Genomic DNA, 27,508 nt, shown 5'->3' with positions numbered 1-27,508 from the left:
TAATAATCACTTTTTGACCCCCAAAGCCTATCGTAACCTATAAAAACTAGTTTGTGTATATGAAAGTTTACTTTTATATTAAAACAAAAAACAGCCTAAACCCAATTTTTGGTTGCAAGAAATTGATTTACTGACGATTCATTAGTGAGAATTTATGCGAACAGTAGGCTAGAATTGTATGGGTTAAATTAGGGCGTCAATTGATAATTAATTTGCCAGTAATATAATTCAGTCAACAATGTGCTTTGAAGAAACCACATGACTCTGAAGAGTGGGAGCTGCTCTGCTGGACAATCTTCTGTTTCAATGTTTTTATATTAGGTCAAGTTGTTTGCATAGTTGTTGCACTGGTTAGTGAATAAATCTTTTTACATGTCATGACACAAATAAACACATTAAAATAAAAGTCACATTGCTCGTGTTGCTTATTTATTGTCCCTTTTCCCTGATAATGTTATTCTCTTTGCAGACATGATCATTTTATCTCATCCAGCTTGTCATCATCGTCTCCCTCTCTGTTTGATGGGGCTGTTATTAGCACCGTTACCACAGCAACAAAGAAACACTTTAGCACACTGCTAAGCCTCCTTGGGGGTCTTCTGTCAAAGGAGCATCTTTACCCAGATGCCAGGTATGCACACAGACTGAAATGTACTCATTGAGAATATTTGCATTTTTTTTGTACATTATAAAGTTGTTGGGCTGACAATAAATTGAGTGTGTAGGTAACGGGTAACACTGGCTACACATTTACAAAAAGCAGTGTGGGCTAAAGTATAACAAAATGTCTTTTTTATGTTGGTGTCTTTAGGAAGCTTATGTTGACCTGGGCTCAGGAAATCTCTTTGTTGTTGATGAAGTCGGACACCTATAGCCCCCTCTTCTCCCTGCCCTCCTTTAGCAAGTTTTGTAGGGGCTTGCTGGATAATGGTGAGTCTTAAATGTCTGTAATGCCATCACCAAAGTATTCATTTTGTGATTTACGTGTTCAGTTATTCATCAGAAAAATCTGTTGAGTCATTTTCTTCCTTGTTTTTTGTTAATAGCTCTGCATGAAGATCAAAGTGTCTGCCTTCAGACCTGCCACAGTCTACAGGTCCTCTCTTCGTCTCTCTCTACTGAGCTGCTGCAGAGGTGAACCTTCATATTTAAACATGGAGTCCTGAGCTGCTTTCAGAACTTATTTAAAGTTTGTCTCAGAGTGTAAAGGAGACATTGTTTCTCTATATGCTGAGCTTTGCTGCAGACATGGGGAAGGAATCCTCTGTTAAAGCTCTGTGCACATGTCTTTTTTTTCCTGTGTGTTGTGGCCATCTTTTAGGTGTGTGGATGTGTGCAGAGTCCAGTTGGTCCACTCAGCAGTGAGGGTAAGGCAGGCCTATGCCAAACTTCTCAGGACAATCCCCCTAGATGTAGCTTTGAGGTAAGACTCACTTTCCTTCTTGGGTTAAATTTGGCCCCGTGGTTTGATGAGCACCTCACTAATTGTGTGCATGTTGTTTTTTTTTCCCTTTTTCACAGTAACCACAGCCACTCTGAGATAAGAGATATATCTCTGGCCATCCGTCACCACATGAGCCGTGGACCAAGCAGCACTTTCCACCCCCAGGATTTCAGTGACCTCATTAGTTTCATCTTATATGGAGTCCTGCATCGTGGGGGGTACGGTCACGCTAGGAGCAAGTCTGTACATTTTTGGTTAAACTCTGGCCCGTTGTTTTCCCTTTTACAGTCTCAGGGATATGTATAGACGGTGCAAGGGTCAAACTGCTTTACTATAGCTGCAGACCTTTCACCAAATACACTGTTAACGTTATTCCCAGCATCTAAGGAGAAAAATATGTAATATTAGCAGAGTGTTGTGTATGTGTGTACTATAATGTTTTTAATGCTGTCCGTTTTTTACAGATTTGTATTTACCTAATCACTGTGTACCAGGTGTCACTGTATATAAGCTTGTGCTTGAGCTTTGCATTTCTATATCCACAGGAAGGATCCATGGCTGGAGCGTCTGTACCACAGCTGCCAACGACTTGATAAACGGGATGGCAGGGGAAGTGTTGATGTAGTACCACGGGCGCTGCTGAAAACAGAGGTGGTGCTGTGGCAGTGGGCAGTTTGGGAGGCTGCACAGTTTACCGTGTTGTCCAAGCTCCGCACACCACTGGGTCGAGCTCAGGACACCTTCCAAACCATTGAAGGTAAAGCAACAAGATGCAGATTGGGATCAAAACGGGCAGAAATTATGGGATACAATGGGGTCAAGAGGTCAAATAATCATCATTTGGTGACAAATGTCCTTGTGTTTCAGGGATGATCCGGAGCCTAGCTGCACACAGTATGAACCCTGAACAGGACCTTGGAGCCTGGGCTGGTACTGGGAGTGACAGTGACGGTCATCACTCAAATCAGCTTCGCCTCACCCTGCTGCTTCAGTACCTGGAAAACTTGGAGAAGCTCATGTATAACGCTTATGAAGGCTGCGCTAATGCTCTCACTGCTCCACCAAAGGTGTGAAAAAAAGGCCTAGACTTCCTTCTTGTTGAAGACATGTGTTTTATTTATGACATCCAAAAGGAAACCCACAACTAGAACACATTTGTAATACATTCTGATGGGCAACAAAGGTATTATAATATCCATTTGGTGTTCTACTTGACATATCTTTTTTTCATGTTACAGGGCATTAAGACGTTCTTCTATACAAACCGTCAGACATGCCAGGACTGGCTGACAAGGATTCGTTTGGCACTGATGAGAGTTGGTCTTCTTTCTGGCCAACCTGCAGTTACTGTTCGCCATGGCTTTGACCTGCTCACAGAGTTTAAGAACAGCAGCACCCAGGTTAGTAAATTAAACGTTAAGATCAGCAGCCTGTGTTCTGTGCTCAAACTGAGCAAACAGTAGCTTCTTTTTTTCATTTTTTTTTTTTTTTCTTTCTTGGGGGGGTTCCCGATCCCCGATCCGATACTTCTACAGTACATTAAAAAAATGAAGAACAGCGAAGAAACAGACCCAGGACGTCCCTGATTTAAAAACAAATAAATAAATAAATAAATTTTATTCACCTTATTTTTATCATTTAAATCACATAAACAAAGCACTTCTGTGAGGTAGCTTGAACAAAAAAAGTAATCAAGTAATAAACTAATTCTTCACATTGTAGTTTAGTATAACAATGTCTAATATAAAAACGAGCAGCAGCTCAACTTGAAATACCTGACAGGCATGTAAACAAATAAGCAAATAAAAGTGTCACAGTGCACTCCTAATTCTTACCCTCCTCCTCTGGCTTCACAGAAGGAAATGTATGTTTTTCTTGATTAAAAACCAACATCTCTATCTTGTCAGGTTTGAGCCTGTTCCTGTTCTGAGAGAATAAATATACCTATAGGCTATTTATCCAATCCCTGATCGGGATGTAACGTCCAATTCCGATCAAGTCTGAAACCACGTGATTGGATCGGGACATCCCTAGTTGTTAGCGCCTCTAACTTCTGTTGGTGCATATTCCTTTTCAAACTGTAGTTTCAGCATTTCTGAAATACAGGCACATTATGTGATTGAGTGACGTATCCTCTCATTAGATGGTTGGTATCTTTTTGTGTGCTCATTAGGCTCCAGAGCTGGAGGTTCCTCTGGCATTGCTGGTGGAGGCTCTGTGTGAGCTGCATTGTCCTGAGGCCATCCAGGGTCTGGCAGCCTGGAGCCCCCTCACCTCTGGCAAAAGTCTGGGCTGGTTGTCATCAGTAGCCCTGCAGGCTGAGGGACGGTAAGCACAAATCCTCACAGTTCTGTTAGATACGCAAAACAAATCATTAAATCATTACACATTTTGGTTGAAATTAACAAAAAGATTGCCTGTTACTCAATGATGTACTTGTGTGTGTGTTTAGGTTTGAGAAAGCAGCTCTGGAGTATCAAGATCAGCTGTCTGCAGTTACTGGGATGGACTGCAGCATCAAAAGTTCTGAATATTATCTGCTCAAACTCTCCAGTAACACAAGCAGCCCCAAACACACCAGCAATGGTAACCTGCTACATTTCATATTTAATGCAGTCTAGTTACTGTAAAATGAAATATGTTTGGTTTGACCACTGTATTGGTTCATGGTATATAAATTTAAATGAATTAATTCAGTTTAGAGTCAAATTAACCTACCCCTAAGTGGGATGCCAAAGAGGGTGGGAGGGATATTGTTTCTTTTAAAATGTACTATAGACCTGTAAAAGTTTTAGGTGTCAGTACTTGAGTGAATTTTTTTTATGTTCCTATGAAAAGGTGACAGCAGGAAGACAGTGCTGCTGAAGTCCAGCGAGTGCTCCCCTGAGGTGATCAGCTTCCTGGCCAACAAGGCCTGTCAGTGTTATGTGGCACTTTGTGATTGGGCCTCTGTCAAGGAGTGGCAGGCCACTGCTAATGCGCTCAAACAGAACTCCACAAATCCAATCAACATCAGTCTGAGGACAGATTTCAACTATATCCAGGCTTTGAGCCATTTTGAAGAAGGAGACATGGCAGAATGTGGCGCACAACTGGAGCTACTGCCAGGAGAGGACTACAGCTCTCTGTCAAGCAGCAAGGACAAGCTTGGTGAGTGTTGATGACCTTAAAACCTATTGCAAAGACTCAATCTCTTATCAGTGTGTTTATAGATGTTCCAAATCATCTTAATAAACTTAACATTCTTGATTCTGTTTGTACATGAATTTAGATCTGAAGAGGCTTCTGCCATCCATGAGTCCAGATTCAACTGAGCTGCAGAGAGCCATTGAGGTCCAGCTCCTTCGCAGTGCTGTTAGTGCCATGACGAAAGCCAGTCAACAGCAGGAGCAGAGGCCAACACCCAATCCAGAGTTAGTATAGTTTTTATATTATTATATTGGTATTTACGGATACCCCAGACAATATATTCTTCTATAAGGAGTTGTTTCTCATTAAAGCACAGCCTTTCTCCTGTGTTAAGGATGCCCACTTAACTCTAACAGCTGCTTTCTTCTGAACCAGCTCTTCCTCTTTTTCACATGTACATTCTTCTGTTCTCCCCATAATTGATTTACAGTGGTTGTAGTTACGAGCAGCCTTCCTAAAGCAGCATACAAACTGTGTGTGTGGATATTTTCTCCTTTCCTTATTATTTTTTGTGTCGTGCTGTTTCCATGTCAAACGGCAGCCCTTTGATAACTCAGTTGATATGATGTTGCAGTACTTTGGTGCGTTGCCTGAAGCAGACTGGAAGGATCTGCTTGGGCCCTCTTCGTCTGTCAACCCTCACTCTTTCTGATGCCCTGCCAACCCTTCCCACCCTGCAGCTCCACTGCACTGCCACTCTGGAGAACACACTCACAGGCCAAGATGTAGGTTAATTTCATTTGCCTTTATATTATAGAAACCTAATAATTTACACAGACGTATAACACAGTTATAGTATTATTTTTGGTTACAACTTTGGTTGGGATATCAAAGACTTTAATCTGAAAATGAGACAGCTTTTGAACTTATAAAGGGCACAATCAAACTTCCCTTATTCTATGCTAAACTTATGTTTATGTCATGTTTATTCGTGCTAACTCAGGAGACTGGATGTTCAGGAAGGCTTGTATAGATGTAATGTTGACCTGAAGTGAGCAGATGCTAAAAGAACAATAAAAAAAACTTCCAAGGCTTACTTGAACAGTGCTGGTTGCTTGTATTATTTGCAGGACTGTGTGATTCCTGTGAGCAGTGAGGCTCTAAACTCTTGTAAGCAACAAGATGTTCAGCTTTTCCTCCAAGCTCTCAGATACTCTACATTCCAAAGGGAACTGCTCCACAAACTAAAAGGTAATTATAAATGATTAAATACGAGTATACTGCACTGGTGGTATTGATAGACTTGAAATACAAAAGAAGTTTAGTGTTGATCACAATGCAGCTCTTTTCATGTTGTGATCATATTTGCTTTATTTATTTCTAAAGCACTTTCAGTGTAATTATCCAAGGCAAAGTGTTGTAGAGATCAAATGGACATATCCTAAAGTGACCATCTTCTCGGCACAAAATTGGCACTATTTTGTTGTTGAATTGGATAAAATGTATTTGATTTGTCTAGCTCACAATCACCTAAGCAGGTATATCTTACGGTAATTATACAGTGTTATGTCAAGGCAGATAAATAGTTAATTATGTGTGATTTTGCTGTATATAATAGACTTGATGAGGGCAGATAGTATTAGATTCTATTATGCAATAATCTCTGAGGTATACTGTATTATGATATGCCAAAGCATCTGGAGAACTCCCTGATAAATAATTCAGATGATCTCATCATTTCAAAATGTTTTGGCTGCATGCTATGGACAGTATCTTTTGATATGAACACCTAAGAACCAACTCTGTGACAAATGCATTACAGCTGTTCCTTCCCAATAAAAACCTCCCAACTGTAGAGTGAAGTGGGTGTAGGAAATGTTGGGTTTACCTTAGCAGTAAACTAACCCTATTCTGTTATGGTTGATCAATTAACAATTAGAAGAAAAACAATTCTATTGGCTATTTAAAGCTTTGAGATTTCCCCATCTTTGTTCTTGCCCAGGTTACTCTTCCTCCATAGATGGTCATCTTACGGAGCTTTGTCTGACTGCTGTCAAATTTGCCCGGAAAAAAGGCAACATCGCTCTTGCATCCCGCCTTCTCAGCCAGTGCAGTGATGGAAAGCAAGAAGAGAAGCAGGAAGATGATCTAATTCAGGCCTTCAAGCGTCTCAGTCTGGAGGGCACTCTGGGGGAGAAATGGGGACCAGAAGTTCAGATAGAAAAAGCCAAAGTTCTGAGAACAGCAGGTGAGAAACGAAACCCATTCAAACCCTTTGCATTGTTGTTCTGTCCCATGTGTTTCTCCTCCTTTGTGTGTTCCTCTCCCTATGCATGTTAAATGTATGTTTAAGCTTCTCTGCGTGGTCATAGTGGTGAGGACTAATGCAAATTCAATCTGTTGAGTAACATCTGAAAATGGACATCTTGGATTACAAGTCTGTCATATGAACACATTATAAATCGCAGTCATGTGATTATGAAACATAACGGCAGTATAAGGGATAAATCTCCAAAGAAAACTGACTCTTAAAGAGTTTAACCCACACAGGATCCGAGTTTTGAATTTTGAGACATGGAGTGAACACTGCAGATACTTTGCAGCTGTTGGGACATGCAGAGTCTCGGTCAGCTCTTTTACTGTTCTGGATCCACAATCGCCTTCTTTTGGCTCCTTGGAATTTTGAGCAATTTCCATTCTTCTTGTAGGCAATTGGTAAAGTTTATGGGTTTGTCATTTCTGTCTCTAAGCTCGATTCTGCCAAACAAACCTGGCTGAGTGCTGTTCTCTGCCCCCATGTTTTATGTACACCTCTGTGATGATGTTGCACAGAAACCGGTCTATAGCATTTCCTGAGACTTCTTTTCCTGCTGAAGGAATTTGTGAATGTAATGTCTAAGGACACATGGTGTTGTATCCTGTATAGATTGTAAACTCCCTTGAGGCACCTTTTGTCATCTTTCATTATATGAATACAATTGAATTTACAGAACACAATGATGCAGAAGAATAGTGTGTTAGTTTGTACAGTCTTTTACTTTCCATTTAGCAATGTTCTCTTCCACAGGCCAGTCTTTGACAGCTATGGAGATGCTGAGCAAGGCAGCTCTGTCCTACTGTCATGTGGGGAAGAATGAAGGTGCTGCTTGCCGCTCCCTGCTGACACTCTGCAAATGGCTGCTGGCTGACTGGAAGGACATGACACCTCAACTTAAACAGGCACGCATTTATTTGAAACATATGCTGAAGGCGATGTCTTTAAGTTAAACAAATTTTTGTACCTGGAAGGATTTTGAAACTTTTTGGTAGCATCTGATGGAAAATTAACGCTTAAAAAAAAGCCACGATTGGCTATTATCGTCACTCATTGCTAATTGATTGTTACATTTGTTTTATTGTACTGCAGCCCTCTTTGTACCCACAGTAAAATTATTCAAGGACTGATGATGTTTTTCTGTCTTAGGTGGTAAAGAAGTCGGGAGCTATAAACTCCTGTGCTTTGGGGAACATGTCACCTCTGAGCCGGAATATTGCTGCTCTGCTGGAGCTTCCTCTGGAGGATCAGGGCATTCCTCACATCACTGCGGAGACTTCAGGTAATATAAGTATTTTAGTATTAATGTAGATGATTAGAATATTAGTATCTGCACTTGACGCATATTCACAAACGGTACTTTTATTCATGTTTTTCAATTTAAAAAAAAAAAAAAAAAAAAAAAAGTTCTAGGTGTTGGTCTAGTTTAATTTGAATCTTGTTTGTCATGCCTGTACAGTGAATGTCGGTGTTGGAGAGCCGGACTTTGTGTTGGGGCAACTCTATCAGCTCTCAACCAGCCTGGCTCCAGAAGTGGCAAAGTCCTGGGCAGCCCTGGCCAGCTGGGCTTACCGCTGGGGCAGGAAGGTGGTGGATAATGCAAGGTTAGTGGAATTCTCTGGCGCTTAACCTGCGTAGTCTACTCTTCTGCTGTCAGTAGTTTGATGCTGTAGTTTAAGCACATCTTTAACTGGACTGCAGGCCTGTAAGCTGCATAGATGATGTACTGTAGGAATATGCCTTAAGAGTTCAATTTTCTTCTCTAGCCAAGGGGAGGGTTTGCCCCTTCTCCCAGGGGAAAAGAAAGATATAGAAGAGCTGCTGCCAGCAACTACCAGTGAAGAAGACAAGGATACTATCTTCAGCATTCTTGGACAGGCCATGTGTCGACCGACTGGTATACAGGTAGGTACAGCGTGGACAGAGTGAAAATCTATTTTCTACAACCCCCTGCCTCCTACTGACCTGACAAAAGGCATGAATAAACTAAAATAATGAAAGGTAACAAAAAAAAAATAGAAAGATAATCAGTTGACATTAAAGATGCCAGAAAATAAAAATGGTACGAAAAATACGATTTACGGCCTGTTCTGGAGTTGAATTTGCATTGCCTCTCCAAAACAATACAACCTATGCTGCTGACTTTTTGTTATGTTTGTTTTTGGTTTTTTTGGTAGCTCATTGCAGAGCACAGCAGTTTGGTTTTATCTCAGTGTTTTGTTGTGTGTCAGGATGAGGACATGGCTCTACAGCAGGAGGATGAAGAGGATGACATGGTGGACGTGATCTGGCGGCAGCTCACCAGCTCATGCCCCTGGCTCGGGGAAGCAGGCCAGGCTGTCACAGATGGTCTGATCCGGGTTTGGAGACGGGTGGTGGACCGGATCTTTGGTCTCTATCGCGTCTCTTGCCATGCATACTTCACCTTTCTTAAACTTAATGCAGGACAGGTGAGACTTCGAGACAGGATTTAGGTTGTTGTTGTTGTTGTTTTGGCCCTGAGGACCATGTGAGGGCATCTTTCTATTTAGGGATTGAATCTCTGGTTGTTTTGTGTTTTAGGTCCCTGTAGATGAAGATGACCCTAAACTCCTGCTGTCCTGTCACAACAGCAAACAGAGCAGTGATGATGTTATTGTCATGGCAACCCTGCGTCTCCTCCGGCTTCTGGTGAAGCATGCTGGTGAACTCAGGGAGGGGCTTGAGCTTGGCATAGCTTCTACCCCTACTGCGCCCTGGAGGGGTATGTCATACTCTAAAATATACAAACATTTATATCAATGTTATGCATGCAAACTGTTTTTGGTTGTTTTTATTGCTGAATGTCACATATGCACAGAGATATTTTTAAAGTTGACATTCTGTGTGTTTGCATATTTTAGCTCTAACAGTCTGTGTTACAAAAGTATATGCCTGCAGAGCTGGAATTTGAGAAAAGATGAGCACAGGGAGGCAGCTTTCATGAGCCATCCTTCCAAAATGATCATTCTAAAGAGTTCACTTTTACTCGTCATTGTCTAAACAAATTTAGCATCTTCGCCCCTTTGTGAGCACAGCCTTTCCACCATGCCTGTATTGTGGCTTTTAAAAGCGGCTATATACACTGTCTGACATGGGTAAACTAGTTTATATTTCTAGCTCAACCTAGACGTTACCGCAGACTTATAGTATGATAACTTGTGTCTTCCTTAGGTATCATCCCCCAGCTATTTTCCCGTCTTAACCATCCAGAGGCATACATTCGACAGAGCATATGCAGTCTGCTGTGTCGAGTGGCCCAGGACTCCCCACATCTCATCCTCTACCCGGCCATCGTAGGGTCACTTTCCCTTGGAGGGGAGGCTCAGAATGCAGGTAATTATTAATTCTCTTTAATTTGATGTGTCCCGTTTCTTTGGAGAGTGTGAAATTCTGTAAAATGTAAAAAAAAAAAAAAAAAAAAAGCCCATTCATTTAAGTAGAAGTTTCAATAATTTGTATTTAAAAAATTGAATATTTAGTTTCACTACAATAAAAAGTGGAGGGGATGACCACGATTGGTTGAAACTAGATTCATAATTAACCATTGAAATGGAAATTTAGGGGCTTGAAAGAGAATTGTTTTAAGATTATTCATTAGGACTTATCACCACTGCAGGACAGAAAAAGGGTGAACATTTTGCCACCTTTTCTGTGACACCCCTCTTAAATGTAAAGTAGTGCATGAATGCATTTTGTTAAAGACAGGTCACTTAGTTATGGTAATATTGACCCATCACGTCTCTTTGGCTACGGCTACACGAAAACGAAACAAGGGTTTTTTTAAAACGGGTACGAAAACGATTTCGACCACACAGGGGAGCTTCTCTGTCCACATGACAACGCGACGCTTGCTGAAAACGATGCAGTACACACAAAACACCTCTAGGTGCGCTGTGAGCCACCCCCACCGGTTACACCAGAACAATAGAAGAAGCAATGCGCATGCGTGTACGCCCCTACTTCTAACAGCGCGAAGCTCATGTTGTTCCTTCAACAATGTAGTTAGCAGTGTCTGCAGCAGTGCTGCTATCAATGTTGTGGGGTCCATGATGATCGCTGTCTGTCCTTGTTGTGTTGTCTTCTTCTTCCGGATTTTGAATGGAAGCCGCTTTTTGTTCTGGTCACTGACGTATGTGTACGTTTTCGTGTAGCCGTAGCCTTTATTTGTGTGTAGGTACTCCTGTAAGCTTCCCAGCTTCTATACTTTGAAGTATAACTTAACTATTTTAATTTTACTGACTGTAAATCACTGACATCTGGAGTTGCAGCCAATATGTTCCTGCAACTACTGCTGAGTCATTTCAGTTTACCCATGCCAGATTTGAATATATCTTTGTGGGGTTTTAGGTTTTCTATGAAAAGCAGCTGAAGTTACAAGAAATTTTTAAATAAACAATGAACTTAATCTTTGTAGATTGAGTGAATGTCTAAACGTAGGCTTCTGAGCTTCAGTGTGAACATCAACTGGGCTTTTAAAATTAACGCCACTTTTTTCTGTACATTCTGCTGATGAGACCATCACATTTTCAATATTTTTACTGTTTTAAACCAAAATGATTCAACTCAGATGATCACCATTAAAGTAAAAATGTAAATACTGCTGATCTGTCAGTTCAAGATGAGATGTGTTAACAGGGAGCAAATTGCCACCAGCTCTGCCCACCTTCTTGGGTAGCATGCAGGGAGAGGACCTGGGTGGGGAAGAAGAGGAGCAGCTGGAGACTGCCGAACAAGGAGGACCTCAAGATGAGCTGGCAACCTGCTCCAGTCAAGACCAAGCCATGATGCAGGACTGTTACAGCAAGATTGTGGAGAAGCTGTCTGTAGCCAACCCTACCATGGTGCTTCAGGTAGGAGGCTACACACATTTGGGATAAAGTTTGTCTGTCTCGTGCTAGAATTGTTCCTATTTGTCCGTTCACACTTTCTTGCACACTATTTACAGTCCACTTCTGCATCCACTTCACCAAGCATGGCATAGAGTTGTTCACTTCTTACTGGATTGCATTGCTATGATAGTTAATGCCAGATACTGGGGCCCCTCCCTAATAAGGGGGTACTTTTACCTGTATTTTTTGCCTATCCTCATTTACACTTTATGTTATTCCATTTCAAGAGACAGTGGCTTCATTTTCCTTCTCATCTCCTTTTCAGTTGTTTTACTGCTTCATGTTCATTCTGCTTGTCACTAAACAGATTGGTCTTGCTCATATTAGTTGCCACTAAATTTAAAGCATGCCTGTGTTATGACCATAACAAAATTACTTCTGGTAAAAGTAGTAAGTATGTATTGGGGTGCAATATTACTGAATACCTCAAATGTTCTGCAGCAGTTGAAAATAAGAGACATACGGGATGGTAATGCACTGTATCCTGCAGGATGTGCTTCTGTTTTGACTACAGGTTAAAAGAAAAAAATACTCAGCTCTTTTTGTCCATCAGTTGTTAAGCAGTCCTGTGTGTTGTTTAGGTCCAGCAGCTGGTGGGAGAGCTGCGCAGAGTGACTTTACTCTGGGATGAGCTATGGCTTGGTGTGTTACAACAGCAGCACATGCATGTTCTGCGTAGGATCCAGCAGCTGGAAGACGAGGTCAAGCGGGTGCAGAACAACAACACCCTACGCAGGTGAGACTGAAGCCATTTGTTAAATACACAACCCAATATTAGTAAAGCCTCTGGTTGATTCATTTATAGGACAGTTACAAAAGCTTAAAGGTGAGCTCATCTGTGGATTGTTTGTAATGACCTTCATGAGATATTTTTTTTAAGTGTGCATCTTGAAAAGCATTTTAGATGTTTGGATATTCACTTATTCAATTTAATTTTACATCTGTAATGTATGAAATTGAAATTTGATAAATTTTTGTCAATGCAGAAGACTATCCAGGTAAAAACAATTGTTGTACCATTTTGTAATCTTTGTTTTGCTGCAGGGATGAAAAGATTGCCATAATGCGTGAAAAGCACTCTGCTCTGATGCGTCCCGTGGTTTTTGCCCTGGATCACGTCTGCAGCATCACATCGGCTTCAGCAGAGACTCCACATGAGACTTGGTTCCAACAGACCTATGGCGATGCCATCACTTCTGCCCTAGAGCGCCTTAAAAACCCTGCCAACCCTGCCAACCCAGCGAGTAGCTGGCTTCCTTTTAAACAGGTGAATGTCTGAATGACCTGTATATGTACGTTTTTCCCCTCAAACAGACGCATTTCCACCGATGGACAATATGCAAGTTTAACTCAAGGGATGTGTGCTCTGGGCAGATAATGATGAGCCTGCAGCAGCGAGCTCAGAAGCGAGCCAGCTATCTGCTTCATCTGGATGAGATCAGTCCTCGACTGGTGTCTATGACCACAACAGAGATGGCTCTACCAGGAGAGGCCTCTGCATCAGATGCCGTTACTATACAGAGTGTAGGCAACACCATCACAATCCTGCCCACAAAGACCAAGCCAAAGAAGCTGCTCTTCCTGGGGTCAGATGGCCGCAACTACCCATATCTTTTTAAAGGTAGGAAAGCAGATCACAAATAGTAACTGTGTGGGTGGGAATTCATTTTAAAATACTGGTCACATGTAAATACACTCCAGAGATGAGATTCAGGCAAAAATAACGTTTACGTTAAGTTGTAATTGTCCATCGCTCTCTAAATCTGTGCCCTCATCAGTTAGTTCAATGGATTTGCATGGTTAGTAAATAATTACAACACCTTTTGTTAGATTTATTGGAAGTGGAGCTATAGAAGTTACTTATCTGGAGTTGGTGTTTTACCTACAGTAGATTGCAGCGGTTTACCTACAGGTTGTAAAATCAAACGGAACAACTAAAGCTGGATTATATTGCTACTATTATCTGCACAAAGAGTTGGCAACAAAATGATTTGGGTCACCCTGAAAAGATCCAATTTGAAAGAAAACATTTAGCCTCTGGTGACAAGTGAAGTCATTACATGCTCTCTTCAAAGCCACAAAGCTCCTTTAACTTTAGTTACTTTAGTACTTAAAGCCATGTATTGTAATGTTACAATAACTCAATTCTGTCTCAGGTCTGGAGGATTTGCATTTGGATGAGCGCATCATGCAGTTCTTGACAATCGTCAATACCATGTTTACCAAGATCAACCAGCAGGAGCAGCCACGCTTCCATGCCCGACACTACTCTGTCACCCCCCTCGGTACTCGTTCAGGACTAATCCAGTGGGTGGATGGTGCCACTCCACTTTTTGGCCTTTACAAGCGCTGGCAGCAGAGGGAGGCTGTGCTGCAGGCTCAGAAAGTAGGTTAATTTTTTTCTGTACAATGCAGAGCTATAAAACACACAAGGTGAAAAGCAAAAATGGCTTGCCTATTTATTTATCTATCTATCTATCTATCTATCTATCTATCTATCTATCTAAAAGGCCCAAGACTCGTACCCACAGCAGCCTGTACCTCCGGTACCACGCCCCAGTGAGCTCTACTACAACCGAATCGGGCCAGCTCTTAAGGCAGTTGGGCTGAGTCTAGATGTGACGCGACGAGATTGGCCCCTCAGTGTTATGAAGGAGGTGCTAAAAGAGTTGATGGAGACTACGCCTTCCAACCTGCTGGCAAAGGAGCTCTGGTGTTCCTGCACAACACCCAGTGAGTGGTGGAGAGTCACTCAGGTAAGTTTTGATTTTTCTAACCATTACAAAATATAGTATCATTTCATTGATAAACAGCAACATTAGATGTTCAGAAACTATGTCATTGATGAGTGTCTCAGGCTTGTTCAGTCATCATCCCTCAGTGTTATGTAAGGTTGATTATTCTGTTCTTCTGTGCTGCAGTCCTACGCCAGATCCACCGCCGTCATGTCCATGGTGGGATACATTATCGGCCTTGGTGACCGTCACCTTGACAATGTGTTGATTGACATGACCACTGGAGAGGTGGTGCACATCGACTATAACGTGTGCTTTGAAAAAGGTCAGTTTGCGTCTGTAGAGTCAGTTTAAAGAGAATGACATTAAAGCTGCCGTCGGCAACTTTTTTTTAGTCATATTAGGTTGAACTGTCATGGGATTCTGAAAGGAGAATATTAAATAGGCTGTTTAGGAAAAATCCCGAATTCTGTAGCTCCCTCTGAAGCCTGTAATCGTGCTTGCAAAAATCGAGCGCTCCCGGCTGTTTTTAACCAATCACGTTAGGTTTATTATTTATCTATTATCTGAGCAGAACAGTCACCAACCACGTCTTCCATGCTGAGCGTGAGTCTGCGCACACACTGGTGTGAACTCACGTGCACAACCTCGTCCACAGAGGGGGAGGGACCTGAAAGTTGTATCAGTTCGAATTTTCCGACTTTCGACTCGGAATTTTGAAAACCTGCCGACGGCAGCTTTAAGGACTGCTTCATGTAGAATGTCTGCACTTGTTGATTAGGATGCTTTGCGCTCTGTGTCATAAAATCAGGAAAATAAAGTGTTTCAGCAAAGTGAGTGGTAACAGTGAAAGTGGAAAAGGGTCAATAAAAGACAATGCTTGATGTATTAAGAGGGAAAGATAATTGAAAGGTGTTTTTTAGTGTTTATATTTGTTTCTTATACGTGTTACTAGGGAAAAGCCTGCGTGTGCCAGAGAAGGTCCCGTTCAGGATGACCCACAACATTGAGACTGCTCTGGGGGTCACTGGAGTGGAGGGTATCTTCAAACTGTCCTGTGAACAGGTTACTACCACATCGCACCCTGCAGTGTCTTTTTTTTCCACATTACTGGGACCCCATTACGCTTACTGAATTATGTACATTCTGCACGATGCTATATACTATGAAAAGATGTGTAGATCTTAGCATCATCCTTAGAAAATTGGTTTGTCATGTTGCAAATAGCTGCTAATCAGTCTGCAGACTGCTGAAATTCGATGTGCTTTTCCAGGTCGTTCAGATAATGCGTCGGGGCAGAGAGACCCTCCTTACCCTGCTGGAGGCCTTTGTCTATGATCCTCTGGTGGACTGGACTGCTGGGGGGGAGGTAGGCTTTGCTGGCGCAGTGTATGGCGGAGGCGGCCAACAGGCTGACAGCAAGAAGAGCAAGAGAGAGATGGAGAGGGACATCACACGCTCTCTCTTCTCCTCTCGGGTGGCTGAAATCAAGGTGAGCCTTGGCTTTATGATTCATTTTAGTCTAGTTTTAACTTAATAACAATTTTTAATGATCTGCTGTAAAAAAATTTGTCTTCCAGAAAGTAGGGTGCTTTCTTACCATTTTCAATAATACAAGTTGTATTATAAGTACATGATACAGTACAAACTGTATCATAACAAAGAATAATGCTACGCTGCCAACTGTGGCAAAATATTTGTCCCCATTTTTTCATGGTTGAAGCTTTTAATAATCTGTGGTAATTCTCACTCTTTGGTATTCCGTAATAAAAATGTTTAAAAAAAAAAAGTTTTTTTTTTTTTTTTTTTTTTTTTTTTAAAAGATGGCTGTAGATGTAAATGGTTTAGGTAAATCCACAACTAAGCTCTAGATATGAAGGTGTCCACCACCTTACAAAGCCTGAAATGTATTGAAGTATTGATGCTGCAGTGCAGCAGAAGCAGACTGTTTGAGGTACTGTGTGGACTGTGTGCAGGTGAACTGGTTTAAGAATCGTGATGAAATGCTGGCAGTGCTGCCACAAATGGAAGAGGCCGTAGAGGAGTACTTGGTACTGCAAGAGTTGCTCTGCCAGGGGGAGAAACTACAAGTCCAGTTGCAGGAGGAGGTGACCTTCCTGGAGGGGGCAGAGAATCATTCAGACCATGTCATCGTCACCCTGGAGCAAAGGTCCGTATGCAGCCTTGACAACAATTCTTTACTCATTGACATGTACGCGGGTGGTTTTTGAAAGGCCCTTCAGAGCTTAAACATCTAGGCATTTTACAACTACCACTGCTATTTGCACTGTTTCGTATACAGTCAAGTGTTTGCTGGTCCAAACACTGAAACATTCTAGGTATTTCCATAGGATACTTTCATTTTTTTTCAAACGACTGCGCACTGAGAAGCTATACATATGTATTATAAAAGTACTGCATGCTGAAACTTCTTACAGATACTCTGAACACACCCAGCTGCAGTCACAGCAGAGGACTGTGCAGGAGGCCATTCGGGGAAAGCTAGCTGACCTGGACCAGTGGATCTCTCAGTACCAGGCAGCATTTTCCAGCCTGGAGGCTTCACAACTGGCAAGCCTGCTGCAAGACATAAGCAGCCCTATAGATCTTGGTAAGTCCTCCTGAGCAGTATGCAGACAGGGGAAGTGCCCACAGCATGGGCATGTGGAGTAAAAAAAACAACAAACTAACTCATGGTAGACAGATGATTGTGACTCAAGTGACTAGCCCCATATAGTTAACCAAATACATCATTCTGAAATAGTTTCTGTGTTTTTACAATCCATGTACAATCTTTCAGGTCCTCCAAGCTATGTGCCAGCTACTGCCTTCCTGCAGAATGCAGGTCAGGCCCACCTAATCAGCCAGTGTGAGAGCCTGGAGGCGGAGATGAGCTCCTTGCTGCAGCAGCGCCGTGCGGCTCTTCGCGGTAGCCTGGAGCAGCTGCACAGCTATGCAACGGTGGCTTTGCTGTATCCGCGGGCTACCCTGCTGTTCCACAGAGTTCACCAGTGGAAGACCTGGTTGGAAGAACTGCTCAGAGATATGACAGTGGAGCATTGCCAGAACATCTATAGAAGGTAAAAAACCCTAACCCTCCAACAGGCTTTTCCTCTATTTTATTATACAAACAATTAAACAGGCCATAGGTCTCTAAACCCAACCGTGGTGCTGTCCATGTGCTTTTCTCCTTGTAGTCTCATAGTTGAAACATGAATATCTGTAGCCTGGAGCAGGGCTTCACAGGGCATGTTCCTCCCATGTTCAAGTGAAAATTATAGTGTGCAAATGGGACTATTTTGTAGTCCTTATATTGTTTTTGTAAAGCTTTAACATTTTTTAACTTGCATTATTTTTGTATACTTGTCATACCAATGCTGAGTTTAGCATTTTCCTGCCTTTGCAGATATGAAGTGCTGTTTGCCCCCCAGCCTCCTGCAGCCTCCTGCCAGTTTCTGTCCAGTGTTGAGTTAACTTTGCAGCATCAAGTGGCCGAAACAAACGACCGTATGCTGCACCAAGCAGAGCGTCTGAAGGCCGAAGGCACAACTGTTGCAGCCTGTGAGGAGCAGCTACAAGAGATTGAACACTGCATTACAGTCTTTCTGAGGGAGAATGGAGAACCAGGATCCCTGAGCTTAGCTGCAATCATCACCTCCGCCCTCTGCGCACTCTGCAGGTTTGACTTCCTGTTTCTCTTTGTTGTTTGCCCACTCAGTTTAATGCACCATACACTATGAACAGTACACTGTGGATAAATGGCTACAGATTTGAACAGTCTTTCCTTTTCTGCCCCCAGACGTAACCTGGTGATGGAGGGGGCAGCTGCGAGTGCTGGAGAGCAGTTAGTAGACCTGACATCTCGGGATGGGGCTTGGTTTTTGGAGGAGCTCTGCAGTATGCTTGGAAATGTCGGTGCTCTGGCAAAACTGCTGCAACGCTGTCCTCTCCTCCCTCATGACCTGGAGCTCTCTGCACCTTCAGCTACTATTCAGGCCATTTACCTGGCCAATGCTGTGTACACCTGCTTGCAGGTAAATGCAGCCCCAAAATCAAACTTTTAACAAAAATATTTTTTTTTCTAAATCTCCATCAATATTTCAATTTTCTAACCCGTCTGTGCCTTTCATTCTCTGTAGGAACTGAACACCAACTTCCGGCAGATAATCTTTCCTGAGGCTCTGCGTTGTATGATAAAAGGAGAGCCCACCCTGGAGTCTATGTTAGCAGAGCTGGAGCAGCTAGTGGAGCATAGTTCCGATGGTCTTGGCCTGCAAGGCTTGGTTGACAGTCTGCAGGCCACCACAGGCCTGGACCATGATGGGCACAACCACTACCTTCACATCACCAGGTTCAGTTTCATTTGTCACAATGTCTTTCCTTTTTTTTTTTTTTTTTTTTTTTTTTTTTTTCCTTTCTTTACTGACATGAAATCTGCACGTGATGAGAATCCAGAGCAATTCTTATGTATAGATTTTTTTTTTCTTCTTCTCAGAATGTTGCGTGCCCAGTACTCTGAGCTGATCCAGCCTCGCAGTATGGATGGACAAGGTCAGGACACGCCAAAGATGTCAGCTGGTCAGATGTTACTGGTTGCATTTGATGGGATGTTTACCCAATTGGAGACTGCTTTTGGGCAACTTACAGAAAAGGTAGCAATCAAAAGGTCTTAAAATTAGATGGCTAAATAATCCAAATGTTTCAGATTTCTGGTGCGTTTTACATCTAGATTTGGCAGAAACTTTTTACAGGTACAGGTTCAACATCATCTTAGACAGATCCAGTCAGCTCCTGGTGGATTAAAACTCTCCATTTGTGGTTAACATTATTTTAAGGCAACTCTGCTTCACCCCCTTTTCCTCTACTTTTCATCTAACTCAGCTGAGCTCTTTGGAGGTACCATCAGCCTGGCGGAAGGTGGATGTCCTGAGGGAGGCTCGGGGCACACAGCTAAACTTCTTTGGCAACCTAAGTCAGCGTCAGCTCATGGAGGAGGTCTTTTTCCTCAAGAGACTACAAACCATCAGGGACTTCTTCAGACTATGCTCCTCCTTTGCTCAGACTCTGTCCGGTAAGAGCTTCTGCCACAGGGACACAGAGTGCTCAGCATGAATATATATTTCAACGATCAACACTTCCTAATTAAGGCGTTTTGCCCATTGAAGACATGGCCTCACCAGATGTTTCAACTACATTAACTTAGATTTAACTTTTCTCTTTTCTTCCTGCTTATACAAAAAAATACTCATCTCTACATTTCATACATTCAAACCAAATCAACCCACACTAGTGGATTTCCCCCTCACAAAACAGTCAAACGGATGATACTAACGCAGCCTAATTTTCTAAGAACTGAAATGACAGGTGTCTGTCAGCTGTTTGACAAGTGTGTGATCAATCTCCTCAGGTACCTGTCCTCCAGCTGAGGACTTGTTGCCCACAAATGGACCAGTTGGTTTGGGCAAGCCGCTGTACCGCCGGCCCAGTGCGACCGGGTCAGGTGTGGCAGCGATTAGCGAAGAGCAGATGACCCGCCCCATCAAGGCTTTCACAGCTGAGTTTGTTGGGCAGATGCTTATGGGTCTGCCCAGCCAAGCCCTCGGCCTGGCCCTCTGCAGCACCCTCTCTGCCCTCGGCCTGGATGTTGTGGCTCAGGTGGAGGCCAAAGACTTTGGTGCAGAGAGCAAGGTAAGGAGTGTGTTTGTGTGTAATAATGACAGTTTTTATTGATATTTATTTATTTTTTTTATTCTATTTATTAATTTAATGTTGTCACGGCTTAGTCTAGGCAAAGCTCCCTGTTGTTTTAGAAAGTGTACCAGAGGGTACAATCTATCAGTCAATATGTTGTCAGTGCTCTGATGTAAATGGCTCTGTGTCGTGGCGCTGAAGGTGTCCCTGGATGAACTCTGTAAGAAGGCAGTGGAGCAGAGCCTGGCATCGGGCCGGGTCTCCCAGCTCCTGCTGAACAGAGCCACGGTGCTGGCCTCCTCCTACGACACAGCCTGGAAAAAAGTTGACCTGCTGAAGAGGTTGGACATCAACCTGGAAGCTGCTAAAACCAGCCTGCAGAGGAGTCAGCTGCATATTGCCATGTTTCAGGTACACACAGATGTGTGTGTGTGTGTGTGTGTGTGTGTGTCTGATGTGTTAGGGTGATATCCTTCCCCATGATTGGTTTCATCTTAAAAGCAGTCGCATCTTTTGCTTCACCAACTTGAAAAATACTGCTCATTTGAAGTATTCAGCACTGCAATTTATAAGATCTTAGTGTTCGTTTTAATCTTTTGGTCAAGCATGATCTACGGTTACACTTAGAGTTCAACCCCATGCAGTTTATTGAATCCAAACCATTGAGCTAACAAGTGTAAGTTATTGATGATTGAAAAATTCAGTATAGTGAAAGGATCAGTGTTTATTTTTTTTATTGGCTGTTTGTTTGCTGGTACTGAAAAAAAGCCCAGATCACCCCTGATGTTGGTGTGGCTCAGCACATTTCTGTCTTGTTCAAAGGTTGGGCGAAGACGAAGAATGTTGTCCATACTGGCTCTCTGATGTACCGTTATGTGTGTGTGTGTGTGTGTGTTCCTTTGCAGTGGCAGCATGAAGATGTTCTTGGCCCGAGTAATCAACCTTTAAGTGTCAGCGTTGCTCCTCGCTCTGTGATCCTCAGCAACATGAAGAAGAAGCTGTACAAGCTGAGTCAGGATGAGGGGGCCATTGTCGCTATTCAGGTCAGTGGTACACCACATAAATCCTCTGTTTAATTAAGCCAGTGGTTCCCAAACTTTTTTGGTCTGAGTACCCCCTGAGCCTTCTTGTCACACCACGAGTACCCCCTCACACATACAACGCGTGTGGTGATTCTCCAAAAGTAGAGCAACACAGTGGGTATTACATGAAAATCATTTTATTTAATATCCTTAACTTGAACATAAAATTCTCAGGCTTTCTCTGTCTTTTTTTTAAACCTCAGTTGAATTCAACATAAGAATAAAAAACATTTTCTTGAAATATAAATAATTAACAAAAATAGCATAAATACTAAATCAAAATAATCTTCCTTTGTTATCTAACTTAAAGCTGCAGTCTGCAAGATTTGTTGTTGTCATACGTAAAGTCCTACTTTTTGGCATTTTAAGGGTTTACATGATCTATCAGAACGCTTGAAGTTGAAAACGGTGACCTCCGTAGTCGCAAAATGCAAGAAATGCTTATTTTTTAACCGAAAAATAAAAAGTTATTCAACTTCCTGTCCCGCCCCTTCAAAACACATGAGAACTCGTGCACGTAGACGTGCACACCAGATGCGCCCACACGACTCCTCATTCATCAACTCACCTGTCATTTGCGATCATGGAAGACACAGTAAGTAGACTAGCCCGTAATGAAGTTCAATAGTCTAGATAAATAAGCGTGGGGACGAGCCTACCTTGTATCGCGCGTGCACAATCGGTGATTGACAGGCAGCAGAGCCCAGCTCATAACCTGATTGGTTACCTTTTACCGGTCCGGTCTGCAATTTTGTAAACAAACCTGCTGGCTTTGGAGGGACCTAGCGGGACATATAGGGGACCTAGAGAACTCTTTTTTTTTTGTATTGGGGTATTTAATGTACTACTTTCAGAATCCCCGGACAGTTCCAGGCATTATGCTTGAAAAAGAGTTGCAGACTGCAGCTTTAAACAAGTAACATTTCTCTTTTTTTTTTTAAGAATTTATTAACAGGCCTAACTCATGTAACATTCATCACAAAACTGGAGTCTCCTTCATAAACAGTCCTCCATAAAAGTGTGACGCCTTGATAAATAAAAAAAATTAATAAAAAAACTCCCAGTGCGACGCGTACCCCCTGCAGTACCTCCGCGTACCACTAGGGGTACGCGAACCACTGAATTAAGCAATCAAATGTTTTTACTCAGAGATGGCATCATACTAGAGTTTAAACACAGGTCAAAGATTTTTTTGGGGACATTTTATTCACCTTTGGTCTTAACCAAACACAAGTTTGAACTATTAAATGAATGATGCTGTCAAGCGAATGGACTGGAATGCAAGAATGCTTTATTGACCTTACTGGCATACATTTCTGATGATATTAATGACTGCTGAAATTATGACCATGTGTGTTTGTTGTTTTTGATACTTTTTATTTAGTTCTTTTCAGTTTAAGGGGACACAGGTTGAAAACAAACTGTCAAAAACATAAAACAAAACAACATACAGACAAGAACATGGGGGCTCCTCTGTCAATCTTGTATTTAATGTCCAGTGTCTTTACTTGCTAACGTGTAGTGTCCTCAATTGTTTTAATGAAAGCAGTCCATTTCTCCCATTTCCTGGGAAAGATCTCTCCTCTAGATCTGAGAGAGAAAGTTATCTTTTCCATTAAACATATTTCCTTCACTCTGTCCATCCATTGATTAAGGTTTGGGGACTCCGTTTTATACCAGCACTTTGTTATAGCTTTTTTACAAGCCATCAACAGTATTTTACATAGGTACCAGTCTCTTTTAATAATCACATTGTTTGTTGTTTTTGAATGACTGAATCCAATTGTTGGGATTGAATGTAATCTTATCTCCTGTAAAAGATACCTTTGGTCTTATTGAGGTTCCTTTCTAAGTAGAGTTTGATTAACTAGTAAAAGAAATGTGGATGTAACTGGGGGAAAGAAAAAAAAAAGTCCTCTTTGATGATTGCAGTAGAAATGTATTTCATGTGTTGCGTGTCTCCTGGTATCTGCAGGAGAAACTGGCATCTCTGGAGGCCAGCATTGAGCAGCGTTTGAAGTGGGCTGGTGGAGCCAACCCAGCACTGGCACCTGTCCTTCAGGACTTCGAGATGACCATTAGAGAGAGACGTTCCATGGTCGCTAGAGACAACCAGCGCACCAGCCAGGTAAAACTGCCTCCATGTTCCTGCTCAATTGATTCTTGTGAAATCTAATTGGCTGGATTCTGTAGCATCCACATCATGAAAAGGACAACTTTTTTTGTTTTTTTTCCCAGGTCACCTTTTTATGCTCCACCATCCTTAACTTCGAAGGCCTTCGCACCCGATCCCCCGAGGCTCTCAGCATGGATACAGCGCTGTTTGATCTGCTGAAGCGTTGCCAGCAAACGTGTTCTTATGCTGCCCAGTTTAGCAGCACAGTGTCTCCACTGGAGCTCCAACTTCTGCACAGATTGGTGGGTTTGGTATCTGACTTCTACACTGTCTATTTTCCAGTTATTGTTTTATTTTGTGCTACACTTCTAATAATCACTTGAATGCTGCTTTTTATAGACTGCTTACTGCTAAGAAACTAAAGAGAAAAAAAACAACTCCAAGAGTTAAAACTAAAGTTTGGAGTCTACTTTGCAATTGAGAACAGTACCATAGTCTGTTTTTAAGATCTGTGTTCATTTCTGCAGGGACCAGTGCCAGAGCTGCCAATAGGCAGTCCTGAGTGGCTGAGCTGTGCCCAGAGGCAGCTGGAGGAGGAGCTGAGTATGGAGCGTAGGACTCAGGAGGAGCGGGAGCAGCAGCTGGAGTCCTGTGGAGAGGCGCTGCAGCTGCTGGTTGACTCCATTAAAACCATTCTGTCCAACCACAACCGCCAACTGGCTGACGTCAAGCACCTGCTGAGAGCCATGGCTAAGGTACATGTATCAGACTTTTAGAAATTACATTTCATTTTCCTTCATTATGCATGTTAAAGTATGAAATTGTTTACTGGATTTGCATGTTCTGTCTGTGAGCCTCCAGTCACGGTTAATTCTGTCACACAGGATGAGGAAGCAGCTTTGGCGGATGGTGAAGAGGTGGCATACGAGGGCAGTGTGCGTCACTTCCTGCAGGAATACAAAGCTTGGCAGGACAACATCCAGCTGGTCTTATTCACTGTGGTCCAAGCTAGTGGGCAGCATCGCAACCAGGAGCAGCTGGATCTACTGGAGGAGATTCCTGCCACCCTGAAGGAGCTCCACTCGCAGAGTCAGAGGTAGTCTCACCCATCAGCTCTGACGATTTTATTTATGCTCATCTACTTTTCCTCATGGAACTTTTGCTGATCTGTCTGCATGTGTTACTACAGTGTTTATAATGGTCTGGTGGGCTTTGCCTCTCCGCTGGTGACTGACAGAGACACTGAGTGCACCAGTCCTGTTTCTTCGGTTCAGACGAGCTTTGCAGCAGGTACGTTTTTCCTTTTTTAAATGGTGTTAGGGAAATCTAGTTGGATACAGCTGTGTAACCATCTTCTCTTACACTATGCAATGTCTGGTTTGGATTCAGCTGTTAGATGCAGTGGAGTGAAGACCCAGCCAGACTCAATGTCTCAGAATGCACGTAAAGCAATGCCACGTAACATGGGAACCCCCACTGATACCCCGCCTAGCGCTCTGCTGACAAACAGCAAAGGTCTCAATCCCAGTCCGAAGAGGGCTGTACGAGACCCCAAAACAGGACGAGGTACTGTCCTGTGAGCTCTTTACAATCTGCTCCTATCAGCACATCTTCTGACTGGATTTTCTGAACATGATTGTGTCTGTTTTGCAGCTGTCCAGGAGAGGAACTCGTATGCTGTCAGTGTGTGGAAGAGAGTGAAAGCCAAGCTTGAGGGCAGAGACATCGATCCCAACAGGAGGATGAGTGTTACAGAGCAGGTAACGCATGAGACCCACATGATTACAAAAAATACCAACAGCTGCATTCATGAACATTGCCTAATGTGCTGCATGGAGCACAGTCGCCATTTTGGTTTGAATTTTGAAATGGTGTTTGCACCTTTGTATATAAATGTTGAATGCAGGTGGTTTATTATCACTAACTGATGTTCATAGATCCTGCTCAAAACAGTTTGTTTGAATCCCATTTGTTGCGGTGTTTAAAGATGTATTCAACATTTAGAAATGCTTGTTTTGCTTGTTGCAAAGACGCTTGTTTAAAACCGCATTTATTATCTGTGACTATGAATTTTCCCCCTGCACTGTGGTACACAGACATGACAAAATGCATGAGAGAGCCTGAAACAAAATACTGGAAGAGATGTTTAAAGGGACTTAATGCCTGCTGGTTACTCACAGCAAGCGGAGGTGCGCGGGGGGGCACTACGCTGCACATGGCGTGAGGGACCTCCACTTTCTTTCTAACGAGACGCAACATAAAAAAAATTTAAAACAAAAAAAACGCTTATACCGCAGGGACGGTATTACAGAAAATTTTAGTGGTTTTGAAACCTTGACTTTTTAATACCGTGGTATTGCCTAGTTGACACGCACAGATGAAAACAGTTCACCAGCTACTGATTTGACACAGCTGGTAAAACATTTTCTTAGCTCAGGTGTCCTGTTCTGTTGTTGCAGGTTGACTTTGTCATCAAAGAGGCTACCAACATAGACAACCTGGCCCAGCTGTATGAGGGCTGGACTGCCTGGGTGTGAACACTACGCTGTTTCATGTCTTTGGTCCAGCGAAGGCTTGGAGATCCACTAGAGTCCAGCAGGACTGGGGTGTCGGAACAGCAGCACCCGGGTCACCCAAGGGGGAGGAAATGGGACGCGGATACTTGGTCCGCCCTCCCAAACTCCTGGGCATCCAAACTGGGGCAGCAGCCTCGTAGCATTGCTGCAACCACACTCCCCCAACTACCGGCGATCGGGCTAACACAACGCTTAGTGGGCCTGCGGACCCGCCTTCCTTTTAGGGGTTTGTGTGGGTAAAACGGCGCCGGAAGGGGGAGGGGGGAAGAAGGGCAAAGGCCTCCTCACCCTCAACTTGGAAATGCCTTCCCCCCTCACCTGCATAGTTCACTATCAAGTTGTACCCATAAACATCACTGCATCCTGTTACGCCCATCAAAATCCATCTGAGGGCAGGATGGAGCAGAAGTGAGCTGATTCCCTCAGAAGTGCACAGCTGACACACTGTGGGTCGGACTTTACCAGGGTTATATCTCAGATGGATGGGGCATTTCCATGGCCACATTTGTTTTTCTCTAATCTTTCTCTCGATGGCATTGTGATGGATATGAATGATGAAAACAAAAGTTCTGCAGGATTCTCGGGGCTACACGAACATAAACCTGAAACCTGAAATAAAAGTGGGGAAGCGATAATCAGACTGCTTTGATTAATAAAAAGTGAAGATATTGTCACATCTCTTGACAGTTGACAAAGTTGAAAGAATAAAGAATTCGGTGGAGTTCTTTTCTCAGAATGGTTGCTTGTGAGTTTGTGGATAAAACTGAAACATCCTGTCATGTGTAATAGTTTTGGATGGCTCATCATGAGCTGAGAATGAAACAAATCACCTAGACAAGGACTTCTAGTTGATGGTTATTCATTTAGTGTGGATCTTTAGTCTGTGTTGTGCTTTGTAACTATCTGTAGAAAAAGATTTCTTTATTTTTTTTTTTTTTTTTTGACCTGCCTGCCAGAAGCTGTTGCTCGCATATATCCACTCACCCAGCCCTAATGCTTACATTTTATGAATATTGACCTTCTAGTTTTACATTTTTATTCAGAAAAATTATGTTTGTGGTGACGGTGAAACATGTTGATTCTTAAAGCTTTTATTGAATTTTGTTGGATGCCAAATAAACGTGGAATTGAAGAGATTAAAGTGTTTTATTTAATAAAACCTTTTACCTCACCACCATCTTGACAACCAAAGCATCTGGTCTTCAAATATTGACATTACAATAAATATGGAGAAGAATTTGATTAAAAGTAAAGACTGCAGCACACAGAGCATGGAGATCTATTGGTAGACAACACTGACAAATGAGAAATGGTCAACCATGAGTGCTGCTTTGTAAATTTGACTCATCTTGTTGACAGTTGCCTAAATGCATTCACAGTTTTATAAACCAGCTTTTGTAGGGTGTAGCAGGGCCTTGACACACCCTACATATATAAGCACATATAGTTTGGGACCAGAATGAACTCTGTCTACACAATGATGAAGACGTAGTAGCATTCTCAGACAGCAG

At 42.6% G+C, this 27,508-nt stretch overlaps 1 protein-coding gene across 2 annotated transcripts in view; it reads left to right on the top strand.

Moving 5' to 3' along the window:
* The window catches only part of smg1 (SMG1 nonsense mediated mRNA decay associated PI3K related kinase), a 43,037-nt gene extending 15,899 nt beyond the window's left edge, over positions 1 to 27,138 (top strand). Inside the window, exons 15-64 of one of the 2 annotated variants that reach the window (XM_075454108.1) lie at positions 470 to 631; positions 812 to 930; positions 1,047 to 1,134; positions 1,322 to 1,423; positions 1,522 to 1,662; positions 1,990 to 2,201; positions 2,312 to 2,511; positions 2,683 to 2,844; positions 3,618 to 3,772; positions 3,897 to 4,030; positions 4,283 to 4,594; positions 4,716 to 4,857; positions 5,208 to 5,358; positions 5,704 to 5,824; positions 6,576 to 6,821; positions 7,641 to 7,792; positions 8,037 to 8,169; positions 8,347 to 8,491; positions 8,654 to 8,792; positions 9,119 to 9,337; positions 9,450 to 9,630; positions 10,080 to 10,241; positions 11,562 to 11,758; positions 12,379 to 12,533; positions 12,842 to 13,064; positions 13,172 to 13,418; positions 13,954 to 14,183; positions 14,308 to 14,553; positions 14,719 to 14,857; positions 15,488 to 15,597; positions 15,806 to 16,024; positions 16,509 to 16,702; positions 16,971 to 17,143; positions 17,333 to 17,612; positions 17,939 to 18,211; positions 18,332 to 18,566; positions 18,672 to 18,883; positions 19,028 to 19,184; positions 19,414 to 19,603; positions 19,940 to 20,220; positions 20,425 to 20,634; positions 21,129 to 21,266; positions 23,281 to 23,433; positions 23,544 to 23,723; positions 23,949 to 24,176; positions 24,306 to 24,517; positions 24,611 to 24,711; positions 24,811 to 24,987; positions 25,075 to 25,181; positions 25,881 to 27,138. In XM_075454108.1, coding sequence (XP_075310223.1) covers positions 470 to 631; positions 812 to 930; positions 1,047 to 1,134; positions 1,322 to 1,423; positions 1,522 to 1,662; positions 1,990 to 2,201; positions 2,312 to 2,511; positions 2,683 to 2,844; positions 3,618 to 3,772; positions 3,897 to 4,030; positions 4,283 to 4,594; positions 4,716 to 4,857; positions 5,208 to 5,358; positions 5,704 to 5,824; positions 6,576 to 6,821; positions 7,641 to 7,792; positions 8,037 to 8,169; positions 8,347 to 8,491; positions 8,654 to 8,792; positions 9,119 to 9,337; positions 9,450 to 9,630; positions 10,080 to 10,241; positions 11,562 to 11,758; positions 12,379 to 12,533; positions 12,842 to 13,064; positions 13,172 to 13,418; positions 13,954 to 14,183; positions 14,308 to 14,553; positions 14,719 to 14,857; positions 15,488 to 15,597; positions 15,806 to 16,024; positions 16,509 to 16,702; positions 16,971 to 17,143; positions 17,333 to 17,612; positions 17,939 to 18,211; positions 18,332 to 18,566; positions 18,672 to 18,883; positions 19,028 to 19,184; positions 19,414 to 19,603; positions 19,940 to 20,220; positions 20,425 to 20,634; positions 21,129 to 21,266; positions 23,281 to 23,433; positions 23,544 to 23,723; positions 23,949 to 24,176; positions 24,306 to 24,517; positions 24,611 to 24,711; positions 24,811 to 24,987; positions 25,075 to 25,181; positions 25,881 to 25,958 — 8,923 coding nt within the window. In that variant the 3' untranslated portion in view covers positions 25,959 to 27,138. Of the gene's footprint in view, positions 1 to 469; positions 632 to 811; positions 931 to 1,046; positions 1,135 to 1,321; positions 1,424 to 1,521; positions 1,663 to 1,989; positions 2,202 to 2,311; positions 2,512 to 2,682; positions 2,845 to 3,617; positions 3,773 to 3,896; positions 4,031 to 4,282; positions 4,595 to 4,715; positions 4,858 to 5,207; positions 5,359 to 5,703; positions 5,825 to 6,575; positions 6,822 to 7,640; positions 7,793 to 8,036; positions 8,170 to 8,346; positions 8,492 to 8,653; positions 8,793 to 9,118; positions 9,338 to 9,449; positions 9,631 to 10,079; positions 10,242 to 11,543; positions 11,759 to 12,378; positions 12,534 to 12,841; positions 13,065 to 13,171; positions 13,419 to 13,953; positions 14,184 to 14,307; positions 14,554 to 14,718; positions 14,858 to 15,487; positions 15,598 to 15,805; positions 16,025 to 16,508; positions 16,703 to 16,970; positions 17,144 to 17,332; positions 17,613 to 17,938; positions 18,212 to 18,331; positions 18,567 to 18,671; positions 18,884 to 19,027; positions 19,185 to 19,413; positions 19,604 to 19,939; positions 20,221 to 20,424; positions 20,635 to 21,128; positions 21,267 to 23,280; positions 23,434 to 23,543; positions 23,724 to 23,948; positions 24,177 to 24,305; positions 24,518 to 24,610; positions 24,712 to 24,810; positions 24,988 to 25,074; positions 25,182 to 25,880 lie in introns of both variants that reach the window. The other variant, XM_075454107.1, reaches the window with a different exon arrangement.
* Positions 27,139 to 27,508: the final 370 nt, after the last annotated feature.

This window comes from Odontesthes bonariensis, chromosome 21 (assembly GCF_027942865.1).
Source record: "Odontesthes bonariensis isolate fOdoBon6 chromosome 21, fOdoBon6.hap1, whole genome shotgun sequence".
Taxonomy (NCBI): Eukaryota; Metazoa; Chordata; class Actinopteri; order Atheriniformes; family Atherinopsidae; genus Odontesthes; species Odontesthes bonariensis.
The sequence above is the reverse complement of the archived record's forward strand: the minus strand, read 5'-3'. Positions and strand labels throughout refer to the sequence as shown.